We start from the raw sequence: 18,012 nt of genomic DNA on the forward strand, positions 1-18,012 counted from the left end.
TTAAGACTACTTAAAAAAAAGTCACTGTTTTTCTAGAATTAGAGGCATAAAACAGTCATGAAAGACAGCAGAAATTATTTCACCCAGGTAACAGACATTCTCATCTTACAGCGCAAAAAAATACATTTCTAACATTGAGTTGGAAACAATTTGTTTTTATGAACTTCAGTATGTATTGCTTAATATTTAAATTATACCGTATCTATTATAAGCACAGACATTTGTGTGTTAGAAGATGATGCAACAATTCTATGTGAAGGACTCCAACACAGATGTGGCTATATCCACTAAACTGAAAGGTAGAGAGGAAAAATGTAGCGATATATATTGCAATATAAATCCAAGAAAAGTATGTGAACCCATAGCTGTTACTCAGCATTCTTTACCCTATTGGAAAGCTTCAATTCATTAAACAAATTTCATCAAGAACGGATGCATATATGGGCACACAATTTTGAAGAAAGGTACTTATAGCTTCCATTCTTCAAGAGAAGAATGAAGTTAGCTTTTTCCAACTTAAGTCTAAGGGATTCTCAGTAGGAAGGAACAAGCCTTTGTAGCAAGCCTTTGTTGTATTTGGAACATAAGAATTTCTCTTGGTAGCTCAAAAAAAACCTCTCTTGGTATGTGACAGAGCACAGGTAGCAGATGAAAACAATTTCAGACTCAGATCGTACCGTGGATGTGCGCTGCCCTCTGCTGTACTGCTTGAATTCTCCCACTAAGCCAAAGAGCCATCGTGCTGTTACTTTTTAACACAGACAGGTAAGATGCACTTTATTCCACATCAAAACACTAAAATATTACTACTTTGAACATGCAAGCAGTGCCTGCTATGGAAAGATTTATACCTGTCACCTTAGACAAATGACAGAGACCTCTGAAGACAGATTTTTAAATGCCCATTTGTACATTTCCAAGCAGATAAGGAAAAATACACTTGCTTTAGTTGTTCCCCCATGTGCTTAGAGCAAGATCTTTTACCCTAATCAAGGCCCAATGGTTAGTTTTTTGACTTTCATACAAAGTATGCTGATTCAAAGTAATATATGCTTCAGCCTTATCAGTAAACTAACAAGCCTTCCACCTGGATGTGTCTCTTTTCCCCAAACAGCATTTTTTATTTACCTGTTTCTCATTCAATATATGTTTCGCTTTATTATAAACACTTAACCACAACTCCTAACTCTTCATCACTATGTAATGAAGGTATTCAAGGTATCAGAACTCATATCAGAAGCTAGAGTTCAAAAGTAAGCAAACAAGAAAACACAAACGAACAAAAAAACAACTCCAAAAAATTTTTCCCCTACAAGGAATGTTTTTGTTTCAAAAACTTTGTGAAGTTCATGCAGCTACACACAAGCTCATTTTTCAACTAAAACACTTGAATGTCCCTCCACCCCAAGGCATTGATTGTAATAGTTGGGAGTAGCTTAATTTTAAAATCTTTCATTTCCTCTAGTAGAGCAATCTTCTATTTATTTAGAATCACTACAGTTATTCACTCTACCCAGTCTGTTATTAATTTTAAAAAGTTAAAACAAGTTAGGGAGAATCAAAATGCGTATCTGCTATTTTGAACTTTCAAGATACATGGGTTTTGCTGCAAACTAAAGGATGTACTTGATTAAACAGTAACCTCTATTACTTTCTCTCCCCCAGCTGCGTCCTGCTCATTACAAATACACTAAAGAGTCTATTTCCTTCTCTGTTTTTAGAGATGGCTTAAAAAATATATATAATCTCAACTGGAGCTAAGTGGTCCAGCCAGATGATGAAACACTTGGATTTTTGCTGTACAGTAGTTTGGTTTCATCAAGAACACAAGATTCACAGGGTATAGAAAACACTGAAGTGAATCCTGCTCTGACAAGTCTCATGTGACACTCCCACTTCCAGGACATATCATGTAAATCTCTTAGAAAAACATACAGACCTGGCAAGGTCACAGAACCACTTTGTTTAAAAGAAAGTCAGATCTGAGACAAGAATTCGCATGGACACCTCAGTGAAGTCATCAAGATTATACCTAGTTCCATATGACTACAGATAATACTTGTCTAAATAGCTTCTGTATTTGGAACAGCATAGATAAAAAAAGCAGAATTATTTGACAACCATTAAAATACAACTGGCATCCAATTAGCAGATCTTGACTTTGCTTTCTGATAGCTTGTTAAAAAAGCTACTAAACAGGAATGTAACAATTTAATAAAAAATTACATGGTTTGATAAAGAACAATTAGGATACTTGGAGTTGAAGTTGCCTTACAAATATTTTTTTTCATGCATCTTTTTTTTCAGCTTTGGACCAAGAGTTCTGGAAAAAAACCCCATAATTGTGACTTTAGCCAAGTTTAAGGTAACAGTAAAATGTTCCTCGGTCTTAGGTAAAGGCAGTCAAATTTTACCGTATATTATGTCCATACTACTTTCAAAAAAGGTAGTATCACTCAAGAAAATTCTTGTGTTTAACAAAAAACAACTTACAGGTCTAGCTTTCAGTGTAAAAAATGTGACAGCAGAACACAGGACTAAAATAAGCCAACTGAAAACCATACAAAACCCCCAGTGTTTATCCACATGTCTGTGTTTAGGTGAAGTTAGACTTCCATTACCTACACATGTGTAAATGGCTCTTAAACTGACATCAAAACCACATATCAGATACACATTGTATCTTGTCTACTAATGTGTGTAGAGAGCAATTAATCTATCTGCTTTCTTATTCTTCAACTGCCACTTCACACTACTAATAGTTTAAACCTAAACTTTGATTCACTGGATCAAATACTACCTTAGATGAGACAATATAACTTTACATTTAAAAATATATTCTAACCTACAACACTCAGTGGGTTATACTAAAAAGGAAAATGAAGCAAACCAGTACCCACACATTAGAAATTAAACAACTGCTGGTATGAAATTACACTGCTAAAAAGAATTACCTGTTTTTGTTAGCAAAAGATTATCCAGATGTCTATCTCCAACTCCAAGGATGTACGTAATTACACAATAACCAGCTGTAACAAGTAAATTGTAAACATCAATATAAGCACCTTTCCTGGAGAGCAACAAGTTCCACACAATTAACAATAGCATACGAGATTATCTTAGTTCTTGTTCACAAGTAATAAATATACCATAGGGACTGTGGCCGGGGTGGTGCTGGTGAAGAATAATCAAGATTATCAGTGGTATGAAGAACATTAGAAGTAATAAATTAAAACTCTGAAGTTTATTCAGTACTGCCTAGATTTTCGTTTCTTACTACACAGTTATATGCCTAACGCTAAAAGCCTAAATTCATTCAATACTGGGATTAAGACACTTAGGAAGATGAAGTATTTTAAGCAAAATGAATGTACACATTTTGAGCTTATGATTTTTTAGGACAACTGTAAACAAGGATTAGACATTGATATGAATCTTAATGTATACGTCAGCAGTGTTTACAAGCTAAGCAGTAACCCAGGCAGTGATAAATAAATTACAACTAATGCAAACTGGTTTAGTTCTTACTTTCACCCACTAACCAGTCTGAAGCAGTTCTAAAGACTGCACCATCACAAAAAAGAAGGGGAAAGAAGATACTGTGGAGCAACAACTGAATTCCATTGGGGTTTTTTTCCGTACGCTGAAGTTGCTTTTAATTTAAATGGACAGCATTATTTTAACATTACTATCAGTTTACTGAACACTACGCTACCACTTTTTCTTGTCATTCAAATGGACAAAGAAGTTGAATGTAGCCACACACCCAAAATCCCCCGATGTTCTAAAAACAAATTCATATGTTCTACCTCAAATACAGAGGGTTTCTTATTATATAAATGCTTGACATCTCCCTGAATTATCAAGACCCCAACTCATGATACAGAGGGGGCAGACGTAAGATTGTTGCTAGAAAGTAAAGAATATTTAACTTCTAGTCTCCGTTACAGAGAATAAAAAGAGGGCCGAGGAGAGGAGTTGTGTATGACACGCCAGGCTCAGAACTATTCTTTTCACAGGGATTCTGACAGCAAGTACATGCTTAGTGCCCTGTCTGCAGTCTTCTAAACTGAAATGTCTTAATATCTCATCTACCCTGCCCTTTATACTTACAACTGTAAGACTGTAACTTACCACAGCTCTTAACATATGTGTCCATCACTTCTGCACTTATTCCATGAGGGCCAGTCTCACTAGGTGCATGTTTTCTGAAGAAGTTCTGGAGGGGAAGTCATCAACATATTTAGTTATTCCACATGATCTGAAACAGGATTTTTAAAACTGGTAGAAAAAAAGAAAGATTTAAATCAAGACCACAAATGGCCGTTATTACAATTTGCTAAACTAAAAATCACTCCCAAAACCCTGAGTAAGATCTAATTTAATTTTGCATCACTTCATTTTCTGTCTTAATCATCGTATTTTTATACCCAATAGAGATGTGAAGTTTAAATTGAAAAGCAGTTTTCTTTATTAACAGCTTCCAAAAATTAACAAAGCACTGAAAAGTTACTAATTAGTAACTATGAGTGCAAAATACTTCCACAGTCAACTGTTTAAGCCAGATCAGCAAAAACTAGAACAGGACTAAGAGTTCAGATTTGTAACTACATTTGGGACACACACTCTTACAAGGTTTATCATCATTATGTATCTCCATATGCCTCCATACAACCAAGCCCTACTGAGTTTAAAAGGAAAATCTAAGTCATCAAATGGAAATGTCACATTTCCTGTAAAATGCAGACAGAGCCAAAATAGTCCTTCCCACTACTCAGAAAAAAAATGTGCTTTTTTCTTGACTGAGACAAAAGATGGGTAAATTATATCCAAGCCTAAGTACAAGTTTCTTCCAGTAAGCAAACATGAAGGTAAGGAAGCACTGGAAGAGAAGCTTTGCAGGCATCTGGATGACCTAAGTGACTCAAGTTCTAATGAAAAAATGAAGGGAATCTTACAAAACAAAAGAAGGTACTGAAGGAAGGTACCTGCAGGCTATTTAAGAAAGTTTTCCTTGAAAAGCAGTCCTGTTATAACATGTATCAGAGTTTTAAGGACTTAAGCAAAGACTCCTTTTTGCTTACAGAGGAACATGCCCTTCTGAGGTATGTTAAAAAAGCTGACAGTATAAAGAGCCTATTAAATGAAATCCCTAAGTGAAATGTGGAAGGAAATTTTTAGCTGGTTAACAGACTGCTAGAGAAATCTACTTTCAGTGCTCCAAAATTTTACACGCTGTATGTAAAAAAAAAAAAAAAAACCAAACCAAAAAAACCCCACAACACCCAAACCCAAAACCCAACCCCCCCCCCCCCCAAAAAAAAAACCCCACCAAACAAACAAACCCACACCAACCAAAAAAAACCCAAACACAAACAGACTTCAGACTATCCAAAAGCTAAACTGCAGAGTGTGGAACAGAAATACCTTCCATGAACTTCAATTTCACGATTGTTGATAGAAGGTTAAGTAACATGCAAACATCAAAACATCTTTTCTTTCCTGCACATCTGCATTATCAGCCCAGATTAGATTACATGCTTTAAATCTTTTCAGAAGCTGAACATTTTTTAATATTTAGATACAGTGCCCATCTTTATTAAAATAGCCGTGACACCCAAAATGAACATTTAAAAAAAGAATAAACCAAACTCTCACAACACCTAAAAATGTTTATTTATCCTTTATTTCCTTGGCCTACAATGCCCAGCTATTTTATCACGCTTTGGCACAGGAAATCTGGGCTCTATAATATATTTTGCCATTGATCTGTGAAGTAATCTTAGATCACATTCTTTCAGCATCTTGTCTATTTAGATTAGCAATTCTTCACAGGAAGAAGCAACTAAAACAGCACAGCAACCAAAACAGTGGGGCACCTATTTCAGATTGGAATATGATGTTGTAAGTAATTGCAAAATGACACTTTCACAAGCATTTCCAAATATATTATTTATTAAAAACATAATGGACTAGAATATGAATAGCGTATTTCCAAGATTACAGAGGATTGCCAAGAAAACACTTTATAAACTGAATGTGCTGATGTAGCTTATCACAATCTTTACGGAACAGAAAGCTCAAAAAACTTACGCAACTTGATGGCTGTCATTGTCTGATTAATGATAAGCATTTTTCATAAATGGCAAGCATTTGCTTACTTGTTAAGCAAATGATAACGACAAATGATAAGCATTTTTTAATCTCTGTATTTTTAATATATGTAGTTGATAGAAGCTGGGAGCTATTTGCTTTGGCTCCCAGTGACTGAGCTATGAATGCAAACTTCAGTATCAACTATAAAAAAAGGGAAAAAAGGTACTGTGACAAATTGAATCCAACATAAACATGCTGCGTTTTCATTAAAAAAAAATGATTAGCTACGTATCTCATACAGCAATTTGATATGTTTTTATCCAACTATATTTGCCTCAACCAGCTGAGCTCTGCTACCTCGCTTGTGTGCTGTGCTTGAAATTAGCATGTATTCCATGTATCACTATTCAATTGTGTGTCCCTACTCAATTCCACAACAGTTACAGAAAGTTTGCCAAGTTAAAAAAAAAAACATCCAAACAGAAAAGAAATAATAATTTAAAAAAAAAAAAAACCACCACACAGTATCTATACATCCACCATGGCAGGGCAACAGACTTCAGAAATTACATGGACAAACTATTTAGTAGTTCCATCATAAAAAACCCAAACAACTCCAAAAAAACAAACAAGAAATCATTAAAACCTACTTTGACAGGGTATCAAGCCAAAACTACTGAATAAATGACAAACACTTTAAAATAAAACAGGACAGAAAAGTGTCATGCATCTTCCATTCATCATTACAGCAAAGCCAGAATTTCAGTATCACAACTAAATTACACTTTAATTATTTAAATGGTATTGCTTTTAGGACATGATATGCTTACATGGCGATTTAGGTATATTTTTTTCTAAAGCAAAACATCTGCTGTAAATACCCTTATGTTTCAAGCTATAATTTGCCTTCTAACAACAGATACAGAATTGAGTTGAGAAACTAAAGACTTTTGCATGAGATCTAAGCCTGCAATTTACTGTTTGATCAGAGAACGACTTAAAAATCCCTCATCACATACCTGTATACTTTCCTCAGTAGCAAGCACTTCTGCAACTGGTACTGACTGAATAAACTGCATAAAGCCTGTGACAGAAAACAAACAAACAAACAAATCTCAGATGCGTGGAACTGTCAAGCTCCTCTATAATGCATATTTATTAAAGGGCAACACTAACACACACTTTCATTCAACTGCTTCTCATTGGCAAAAAAAACACGTTTTGTCCCCATTTTCTGCCTTCAGTCATTGTAAAACAACTAGTCATTAACACCAAATTAGCTTCAAAAGGTCTGTTGCTCCAAATTTTCATGAGAAGAGAAAGATAAATCAATGAGTCTTTCTAAATATTTATCCAGAATGTATCTAAAAGCATAGCCAAGTTTGATTTTGTTTTGTCTTGTTTTTTTCCTCTACTTCATGCAAAGATCTATAAATAGGAGTGTTAAAAATTATTTGCCTGAGATCACACAGCAAGCTAGCAGCAAAGACAACACTAATGATCATCGCATACTCCAAAATCCAACCCGGGCTTCTTTTACGAACATATTTGAGTCACCTATGGAATACTGGTCACTCAGGTTGTTTACTTCCATGACTTACATTGCAACAAGATTTTCTTACACATTTGAACTCCTTTTTAGAATGCTCTGCTAAGCAAAACATCTGTCATGAAAATAGTGTGTCACAACAGTCTATGAACAGAGGGAGAAGATTCCTTCCAATACTGTATGTTTAGGAAATAGGAGTATTCATACCATGTTTTGTACTAGTCGCCAGCACTTTATAGGGTGTCAGCTTCAAATCCAGATTCTCTTTTCTTAACAACTGGAAAAAGCCAACACAAAAAAAAAGCAAAGATGAATGCAATAGAAAACAGCTTCTATTTCTAACAGAAATGTGTTTTGGACATTGATCTCCACTGTTCTTCACTGAAATTAGTGATGAGTGAAAGCCTGTTTGCCTTTTTTTTTTTTCCCCCTCTTTAAATCTATACAGGAACATTCTGTCCATAAAGAAAAGAAAAAAGCCACCTAAGACCTGAAAACCCTGGAATGTATTAGCAACATAAGATGCATCAACAGTTTTCAACAGTCTTGCTCTCGACAAGGAGACTCAAGAACACAGAAGGACAAGGATGCGTGTTAATAATTCTCACCTTATCCATGAGTGAAATAATCTGAAGAATAAGTTGATCTTGACGTAAATCATCACCATGCTTAAAAATTACAGGGTATTTGCCTCCGTCTTCTGTCTTGAAGAATAACTGAGCAGGCATTAAGGCACTCTGGAAAAGGAAACATTCTACTAAGCTGGTTCCCAGCAATGTTCATATTAACATGTTGTTACAGGGGAGTTCTAAAATATAAATCCTTGTTTACCGCACTGTAAATCAGAAGTTAATTAAGCAAGTATCAGGTCATAGGATTCAAGTATTAAATTAAGTCAGAAAAAGGCTTAGAGTAGTCCCATTTGAATACCAACAGCATGGCAGTGAGCACCGAAGTCTCTTCACATTCCTCAAGTTTCGTAGAAAAGAATCTAAAGCTTCTAAAAGCTGTTACTCACTGTCTAGGACTCAACAGGTAGAACATACCACTTCCACTTACCAAAAGTGTGATCTAGGCATGTTTTTAAAAAAAAAAAAAAAAAAAAATCTTAAGGCTTTCCTTCTTTTTTAGCAAGGAATGAATGTGAAGGATACATTCCTCCCACGTCCCCCTCCAGCAGCAGAAGAGGAAAGGACAGCAGGATTCAAATTTTGTTTGTATGCATCTAATTCCAATCAACATAGAAGCACTATGCAAAAGGTCACAACAAAACAAATTTAAACTGACCAGATCAAAAGGAGACACAATTGTAGGACAAACATCAAAGAAATGCTAGGGGCAAGACATCTTAAACAATTAATTGCTTTCTTAATCTATTTAGTAAAAGCAAAAATGCCTTTTTATATCGTTGTTTGAGAAAGCCAATTTAATTGTTTACAATTTCTCTGCATAAAATGGGTTGAGGGAGATCAATTACCTACATTAATGATTTCATCTATTGCAACTGACCAAGTCACTTCCCTCAAAACCAAAACCAACAAAAAAAAAAAATCAATGATACAGAGTTTTATATTTGAGCCATTACATTAGATCTTCACATGAAATGAATGTTTCAAAATGAGCAAGTCCCATAAAGGAAAAATTATTCTTTAAATACTCCTACAGAAGCTGCCATGTGATGTCCAAGAGCACCAAAAATTAGTCATACTTCCCTCCTCGGGTTAGTTTGGGTTTTATCCCATAGTACAGAATAAGAGATTAAAATGGAAATTTGTAACCATTCAGGATCAGGAGGATTGAAACCATCTCTGATTTTGAAACACGTTACATCTCATATTTTTGGTCCTAAATTTTCTACGTTGCTACAAAAGACCAGTGTGTAGAAGACTGACTTGAGTTCGTCCTGATCAAGTTATTGTTGACAGGAAATATTTAGTTGCTGTTCCAGCAGTCTTTTCGCCAACATTCTTCCCCCGACCCTTAAATCATATTCATGCTAAAAGTTGACTCAAGTTTGCAAAACCTTGTTTTCATGACAAGATCTTTCCAATGTTGCCTCCAACCCAAGGTGCAAGAGCATGGAATTGAAGAAGCACACTGAGACTAAATTGTATATAAAGAAGCAAGCCAAAGCTGGGAAACCAGGAGATGGTATGGCAGAAAACCATGCAAAAATGTTGATGTCTGATTTTAAGTAAACACAAATTATACCACAGTCAATAAGCAGCCTGTCAAAGTTTGAAACTACTGGGTATAATAAATTTGTGGCCTTGTAGAGATGATGGATCAACACGAGTTGCCACAGCAGCTGGAACATGTTTCAACTACCAGAGAATGCCTCCTGGACATAGGGCTGACTGGTGAAGCTCATTTTGGTCATCTTAATTACATCAGTCACCCATATGAGTTGAAGGTAAATTTATAAAGGGGTCCTACATCACTGGACACAGGTAATAGCTTACACTGCAGGCAATAACTTACATTCCAAGTAGTATAGGAAGCAGAATAACCCCAGCAATTCCATCAGCACATTGCCTGTTCATTAACTATATTAAGAGCTGGCCATATGATCACAAGCAACTGCTACGGATTGGTTTAAGGACTTACCAACCATAGCAATACAGGATCTACCTGTCAGCCCGCTGCAACTGCATAAAATGGACCTCCTTATTGCTTTCCAGTCTCTACCAATTTAAGTTTTATTTTGCAATGGAATAGATGCATACATCTAGCTCAGATGCAGCACATCTGACTTTATTTGTATGATTTTGATCATAAGTGGTGTTCCTGTTGAACACACTAACTAAAGTTCAGAGAAATTCTGAACTAGGAAGCATGCCTTCAGCTTGGAGACTTCATAAACTTTATAAACTGTATCAGTCTTATAAAAGCTGCTTTAAAGTTTGCACGTTGTTTTCTTTGTGAAACTTTTTTTCAAGTTAAAGAATTGTTTAACCACTTTAAGAGCACATTATAGTTACATTTTGCCTTGACTATGTCAGCCCCTTTAAATCTTTCAACTGATGTTTCTAAGCTTTGTGCTCATAAGAGTTCTTTGTATTTCAGTTGTTCAGAAGATCTCATTTACCTTGAAGAGTGTGGCTTTTTCAGGGATTATCCCTTTAATTTTCACCTGGGGTTCCAGAGGAAGTGGAATAAGTTCCATATCTGCTAAATTCATCTTTTCGTTATCTGCTAACAATGCCTGAAGCCTCTCATTCTAAAAGAATAAAAGAATAGAAACTTGTTTAAAAAAAAAATCATAAAACACATACTAGGCATATATGAACATATATTAAAGTCTTTTAACAAAGGATGTATTATTAATAAATATTCAATTTATTAAATTCTTCACTCTTCCAAAGAATCAAGGTTTCAGTCTTAAATCCAGTGAAATAAAAATCCTCCATTTGCAGTAATCCGAGTAAGAAAGCAGATTCCATCTAGTCTGAGTATAGTCAAGCAATTCTATAAGTGCCAGGCATAACAGTTTTACAAAAATGTATTTTTAAATTGTCTGCAGAAGTAGCAGGATGACTTATTTTCTAGAGCAGTATCAAATGTTAGTTCTGTTTTCAGAAACTTGCTTCAAGTCTTCAGCTCTGATCCTTTAAATCCCTGAACTCAAGGAGATTCCCTACCACCAATGAACCAATTGCCAACAGCTTGCATAGAGCCTTCAGAGCATTCAGAGCCTTCTCTACATTCCTACATCTGTACTTACCAGAAATACAACACTAGTTAGTTCTGGAGTTCTTTAGGCTTGGTGTCCTACATAAAGGTCGAATACATAGAAGTCTCTAGTTTTTTTCCTCTACCGAATATAACAGGCATAAACACAGGCACACAGGAAGGTAGCCCACCACTGTTGAGAATGCTTCTATTTATTGGTTAATTGCTGCTAGCTAGATTTTAAGCCAAAAATCAAAGCCATGTGTTTCTTAGTTTTAAGGAAACATCATGCAATTATAAAAGAACATTTGACAGAATGCTATCAATGTATTGCACAAGCAGGAAATACATTCTTATGAATTGAAAACGCCGCCTCCTCTTTTACTGATTACACCTTTATTACCGATATATAGCACATTCCTAAAATTTCAAAAAAATGATGCAATGCTTATGTGTTTCATTTTCCCACACAAATATACCCACATATTTATAAAAAAGAAGGTGAAAAAAATTATTACACTAAAAAAAAAATCAATACTTAAAAATACTGATGTGTGTCAGAGGAAAAGAAAATACGTGAATAGAAATTCCTTTGGCATTCTGCTTCCTCCTCATACCTGTCTGCCAAGTTCACTTGAAATATTTTAACTAAGGACAAAGCTTCTTAAAATGCACCTATGATAGAAATCCTTTTCCTCAAGATGTAACAGATAACTTTCAGGGGAGGCAAAGCTCTGCTAAACACACACCTTATATAAGAATAGTTTTGTTGCTCTTCGAATAAATGGAACCTTGCTGCTAGACAAATTTCATTATCTATCCCAGCACAATTCTCACACCACAATAACCTCTGCTCCCTTCCCACGTCCCCCACAATTTGTTCACTGTTATATCCTCAACTATTCAATTATTCCTTTATCTTCCTTTTGCCAAAATATCCTGAGATTTTTCTCACGGGACTCTTCTCTTTTTCATCTACAAACTTTCAGAACACTTTTGACTCATCCAAACCTCTGCTAAGTTTGTTTAAAGTTTGCTAAAATTATTGCAGGACAGGCAGACATCTGTTATTAATCTCAGTGCTAAGGATTTTTAGTGAAAAGCTAACATTCCTATTGTCAAATTCTAGCCAGAGATAAGGTCTCCAATCTTTTAGTTACCTTTTTCTTACGATTCCCACTTTCACGCTGCACTGCTTTCATTACATGAACCAGCCGATCTACAAATGTCTGCTGGGCTGCCAACAACGAACGCATAACTCTGACAGACTTATCACCCTAGGTGAATTAAAAGAAACAAAATTAGTTCTTTGTTCTTCAATTATTTTATCTAGAAATTATTCCTTTATTCTTAGACCTTTGGGCTTTTAAGAGGTAAGTGAATAAAGATCAATTTCCTGTCAATTCAAAAGGTATTTTCTGTAAAACACAATCAGAATCACTGTAGCTGACAATCAATTATCTGATCTACCAGTGCGCTTCAATTTACATCAACAATTTGAGTGGTGAACAGTCATGCATGACAAATCCATTCACACAGCAAAAATAAGTTAGTAAGGATAAGCACATGGAATATTCTCATGAAGCGTAAGAGTCAGATTTGAATAACATCCCTAAAACGGGAATTAATAGGAAGAGTGAGATACACTAAAATCAGGACAGACTGCATATCTGCTATAAATTACAGACTGCAATTCACAAAAGTGTTTTTTACTTTGTTTTTGCTTTTTTCCCCGCTGCTCCAGCACCCTCTGCTGCTGATAGACAGAACAACACTGTTTGTGAAAGACAGGTCTCATCTCAATTTGCACTGCAAGGACAAATGCTTCCAATAAAGAAACAGTAAATAGGCTGATTACACGAGGCAGAGGGTTTTAGAACCAGCATGTTATTAACAGGAACAAGCAATAAAACAGAGGAAGAAGTTCTCAACACTTGTTCTGTTCTTTTTCAGTAGTTCCTTTGGTTTACCACACACTCAAAATTCAAGCAAAAGTGGGAGCTTTTTTTTAAAATTTCAATATAACACGACAGACTGTCTCCCTCCTAGGCACCTGTGCCTTTTAAAGAATGAACATCCCAAAGCACTACGTATTTCCTTACACAGAGGTATTACCTTCAGCAAAGCCTGACTAAATCTTCTCATCACATTTAAGTACATTTCGTGAGTCTTTGGGTCCCTCTGCTGAGTGTCTTGGTCTTCACACTCCACTATTACATACCTGCAGCATAAAAACAAACCAAGTTATGCTGTACTCTGGTGCTACACAATTTGAATGAAATACAGCAGCCCTGTATTATAGGCCTGGAACTAAAAATGAAATTGATCTTTGAATGAGGTATCAACCAACAGGCAAACTCTTCAAAATTGCATAGTCAAATTCCCACTTGGATCAGGAGACTCTATCAAAGTTTCTGAGGTCTTTCACTTACAGTGAAGCGGCATCACTCAAACAGGACACGTCAGAAGTCCAAACGATACAAACACTCCAACCAAGCAGTACACATGGGAGGAGCGGGCATTCCACTGTGCTACTACCCTCTACATAATGTAGTGGCTGCAAACTTGCTATTCAAGTATACCTGCAAAACCAAGAAGAATCTCACCCTACCTGTTCCCTGTTTTACCATTAACAATGGTGGAAGAGACAGTATTGGTCCTGAAGCAGTTCTGCAAAGTCTACATTCCAAAATAAGTTTTAATTTCTAAAATTATGATTTGAGTAGCAGATTTAAACAGTACAATTTGGAACAGTTATACTGAAAATTTAATTTATTATGTTAAACAGTTGTTCAGAAAGCTTTTGTGCTTGTATCTATTCACAGCACGGACAAGCAAAAAGTAGGTACGCACAGAAGGTCTTTCTGTTGACCAATGTATCTCCTAGTATTACCCAGTAAAAACATATAACCCCACTATTAAAAAAAGGAAGAAATTAGCAAGTCAGTCAATTCTCAAACACTGCATTTGAATTCCAAAGTGACTCCACACATTCAGCAAACACTCTTGGACTTTACGTTGACAGCTAGAGTTACCCGTTCCTCATGCACTTGTGCAGAATCTCTTTGCAACTGAATGATTACGGGACAAGGTTAGAGGCCTGTCATTTGCAGCTGATCAGATTTGACTAGTCTTATTTAGAAATACACAATATATTATATAGATTAGAGTAAGGCATATGTAACTTACTCCACAAGTATTACCTCAATGAAATCTATAACTAGAGATTACTTCTAGAACTTTGCAAACAGATCTTCTACACCATTCCCTCACTAAAATGACAAAATTAGATTGCAGTAATATGTGTACAAAAATAAGCCCAGATTTACAAAGTCTGTGCACCAAAACCTCAAGGAAAACAGGAAGTAACGAATTGAAACATGCCATTTTCATCTTCATTTGTTAAAAAGCCCTAGACAGTTTCTAAAGCTGTCTTGAAACAAGGAGGAAGAGTAATGCTTCATACTTGGATAGGTGTCTCATATGTCCAAAGAAGAGACAGAAAAAAGCAGTAGCACCGACTTCTGCAGCTGCTGTTAAAGTGTAAGGATAGGATAGCTTTACAATGATGTGACTGAGCAGGGAGGTTTGATTTTCAAGGGTTATTGTACTTTTTCCATTGATTATTTTAGGTGCATGCTGTGTCTGGATAGTTGAAACGAGCAATTGATCAGCAGCCAAGAGGATTTATGGCAACGTCAGCTCGAACAGCGGCTGCAACATTTGTATTTTGTCACTGAGAAATTGAGATGTCTGGAAAGAAAACAAAGAATAAATTGACTGAGTTTTTTTGTTTGGGTTTTTGGGGGTTTTTTTGGTTGTAAGACAAACTTCAGAGTACTGGATGCTTTGAACTTTCTGTAGACTGAATGTCTGAGATGTTGCTGAAATGTAAGTGCACAGTTTCTATGCATGTGACAGAAATAAGCTAACCTACTATCATTTATCTTAAATGAAGAATATTTGATTAGGTCAAGCATTTGGCTTCTACCCACATCAATTAGGCCTGCAATTATTTTAATAATTTAAATTTAATGGCACTTTTTTCTGAAGCCAACCATTATCTTTGGCCACTGCAACAGAACTATGTACACTAAGAAACTGTTCAGTCATACACACATATACTTTAAATTTAAGCTACTGAAAAACAATGAAATAATAAAACAAAAAGCTATTTACAAACGGAGTCACTGTCAGAGTAGATTAGGATTGTTATAAGGGTTTTATAAGAACAGTTCAGTAGGTTTACATCACATATCACATTGTTCCTAACTCACAGCTTATTTGTGGTTAATATTCATAGCACATTAACATATGATGTGTATTAGTATTTTTAACTATTAGATACCTCTACAAAGGATACAAATGAGAATCATTTTACTTCAGTTTAGCCATGTAAAAGGCATCTAAGATCTCTATTTTAAAATACATGTCCATATACCAGTAAATAGCTCTATGTGTTGTATATACATACACATTAATATATACACATATACACACATACTTTCACAGAGTACAGTTCTATTCACCTCAGCTTTCTTCAAATGAGATAATTCTATCTGCAAATGCTTACTCAGAAGGCACGCAGATGACTAGTTTAAGGCATCTAATTTAATTCTTAAACCACTAAAGTGAGACAAGATCCTTAGCTGAGTAATCTTACCTCTCCACTATCTAGATGAACTATTCACAAATAAAGTTCCGCCTTAAGAAAGCACATATCTGCAATGACATTTTGTTTGTGCTCATAGCATAACCACAAATGGAATCTAAAAAATAATTAGGTTAGCACAAAAAAATTAGTGCTTTATGAACCATCATGAAGTACACTCTTGACTAATACTAAAGTGCGTAACCTTAATATTCTAGCCAACATTGTCAAAAACTATAAACACAAACCAAACAGAAAAGCAGAGCAGAAGATGAACTTTATCTCCTTCCCACCACCATAAACAAATTGATGACAACTTGCAAACTATAGTCTTTTTTTTTTAAAAAAAAACCCTGTACTTAATGCCCTGCAAACCACCTTCCTTTGTCTAACAGTAAAGCACATCTGTGCATTTGAAAAACCAGCACCCTCCTTTTACTAATTATTCTGTTCGAATGCATTTTGGTTTAAATCTACTAATTCATCCTGACAAATTGAGATTCTCGAGACGAGTCATCTTTTGCTGTGCATCCTTCTGGGCATTAGCTTTGATTCCAATTGGACATTGATAGAGTATGAATAAATAGTTTCTAACATACCAGTATAAGTAGTTTGCCAACGTGGAATTTTTGCATGCTCGTGAAATCAAGAAAGTGCAAAGGTCTTGCTGGAAGGGATTTAAAAAAAAAGTAAAATTAAGTTATGAAAAAGTCTAAGCACCTGAGAGAGAGATGAAGTTAAGGAAAAACCCCAAATAATTGCAGGGAGTTTTGAGAGATACATTCCCTTCCAAAATCTGAATCCAATCCAACCTAATATTTAAATAGTGTTTGTTTTACTATTACTCCAAATCCAGCAACAACACTACAAGTAAAAAAAGGTCTGCTACTACAGTAATATATTTACCAACACATCAAAAGTACATGATGTTCCCCAACAGTAAACCTTTAATGTAAAGTTTCTGTTTACAATATATCACACTTTCCTCCTATGCAATTATCCCTTGCTGTAAGACTCAACCCTGGAAGGGATTTGCTACCCTGTTTTGCATCCAGAAGATCTAAAACTCATTATTATGTTCTACATTTTAACATAAAGAAAAAAAAAATATGTAGACAATACACAGCATTTAGCTGCCTTTTCAAGGTTTAATATCCCAACTAACAAGAAATCTGTGTATATTTACTGATACACTCAATTTGAGGCTTATTTTCTGTGTAGTAACGAGACCCAAAAAGAAAGATTTGCAACAGGGAATGGATCTTCAGTTCAAAGACCAATTAACTGCACATCAGATTAAAACTGGGTTCCCTCAAACTGTCTTTAACTTTTATCTCTCCCTCCAGTCCCATTTTTACTACTCTTCTACTTGTGATATAAATTGAGTATAATCCTTGGCAGATGTAAATCAACAGTGTCTCACTTAGGTCCAAAAAGATGACACCCACACCAAAGAACACAGCTATGGGAAGAACAGACTGCAGAGGTTAAAACATTTGGATAACCGTTTTCCATTGAAAAACTTGCTTTAGAACACCTCAAACCCATGCAATCGGTCATTATCTCATCAGCATGCGATACCCTTTGCAGTAATTCTCTCCTTTAAAATACTTTAATTTCATGAAGAATTCAATGCCCAGTCCCCCAATTTTGAATACTGTAACCATGTACATAAACAGATGTCCTGTAAAAAGAAAATTCAGTTAAGCTATTGCTATTTTTTAGCATTTAATTTTTTGAGCACTTCAAGTATTCGGTAAGATACAGTAGAAAGATTCAAATACTCACAAACAAAAAGTAAAACCAGTACTAGGTCACTAAAAAGCCTAAAGTATCAAAAATACAAGGTAAAGCATTTGACTTACATCAAGGTTTTCATTGTCTGCAAGCTCCTTTGTCTTAGAAGTAAGAGGTGGTGAGGAAACAGGTGGAATAGGACTCATGATCTGGGAACTACATAAAGGAAAGCATGTAATTGGCACGATTCAAAGTTCTTGCATGGGGAGCAGGGGGCACGCATGGAAATAGCAATGCATTTCACTCC

At 35.5% G+C, this 18,012-nt stretch overlaps 1 protein-coding gene across 1 annotated transcript in view; it reads right to left on the reverse strand.

Moving 5' to 3' along the window:
• Positions 1-18,012, reverse strand: part of PIK3C3 (phosphatidylinositol 3-kinase catalytic subunit type 3) — an 81,667-nt gene that overhangs the window by 39,233 nt on the left and 24,422 nt on the right. Inside the window, exons 12-21 of the mRNA XM_075726018.1 lie at positions 17,834-17,921; positions 16,568-16,635; positions 13,433-13,538; positions 12,478-12,594; positions 10,734-10,865; positions 8,254-8,382; positions 7,853-7,922; positions 7,116-7,180; positions 4,135-4,219; positions 2,955-3,029 (exon numbers count right to left, since the gene is read on the reverse strand). Of these exons, the coding sequence (XP_075582133.1) occupies positions 2,955-3,029; positions 4,135-4,219; positions 7,116-7,180; positions 7,853-7,922; positions 8,254-8,382; positions 10,734-10,865; positions 12,478-12,594; positions 13,433-13,538; positions 16,568-16,635; positions 17,834-17,921 (935 nt within the window). The remainder of the gene's footprint in view (positions 1-2,954; positions 3,030-4,134; positions 4,220-7,115; positions 7,181-7,852; positions 7,923-8,253; positions 8,383-10,733; positions 10,866-12,477; positions 12,595-13,432; positions 13,539-16,567; positions 16,636-17,833; positions 17,922-18,012) is intronic.

The sequence above is a fragment of the Pelecanus crispus genome, chromosome Z, assembly GCF_030463565.1.
Source record: "Pelecanus crispus isolate bPelCri1 chromosome Z, bPelCri1.pri, whole genome shotgun sequence".
Lineage (NCBI taxonomy): Eukaryota > Metazoa > Chordata > Aves > Pelecaniformes > Pelecanidae > Pelecanus > Pelecanus crispus.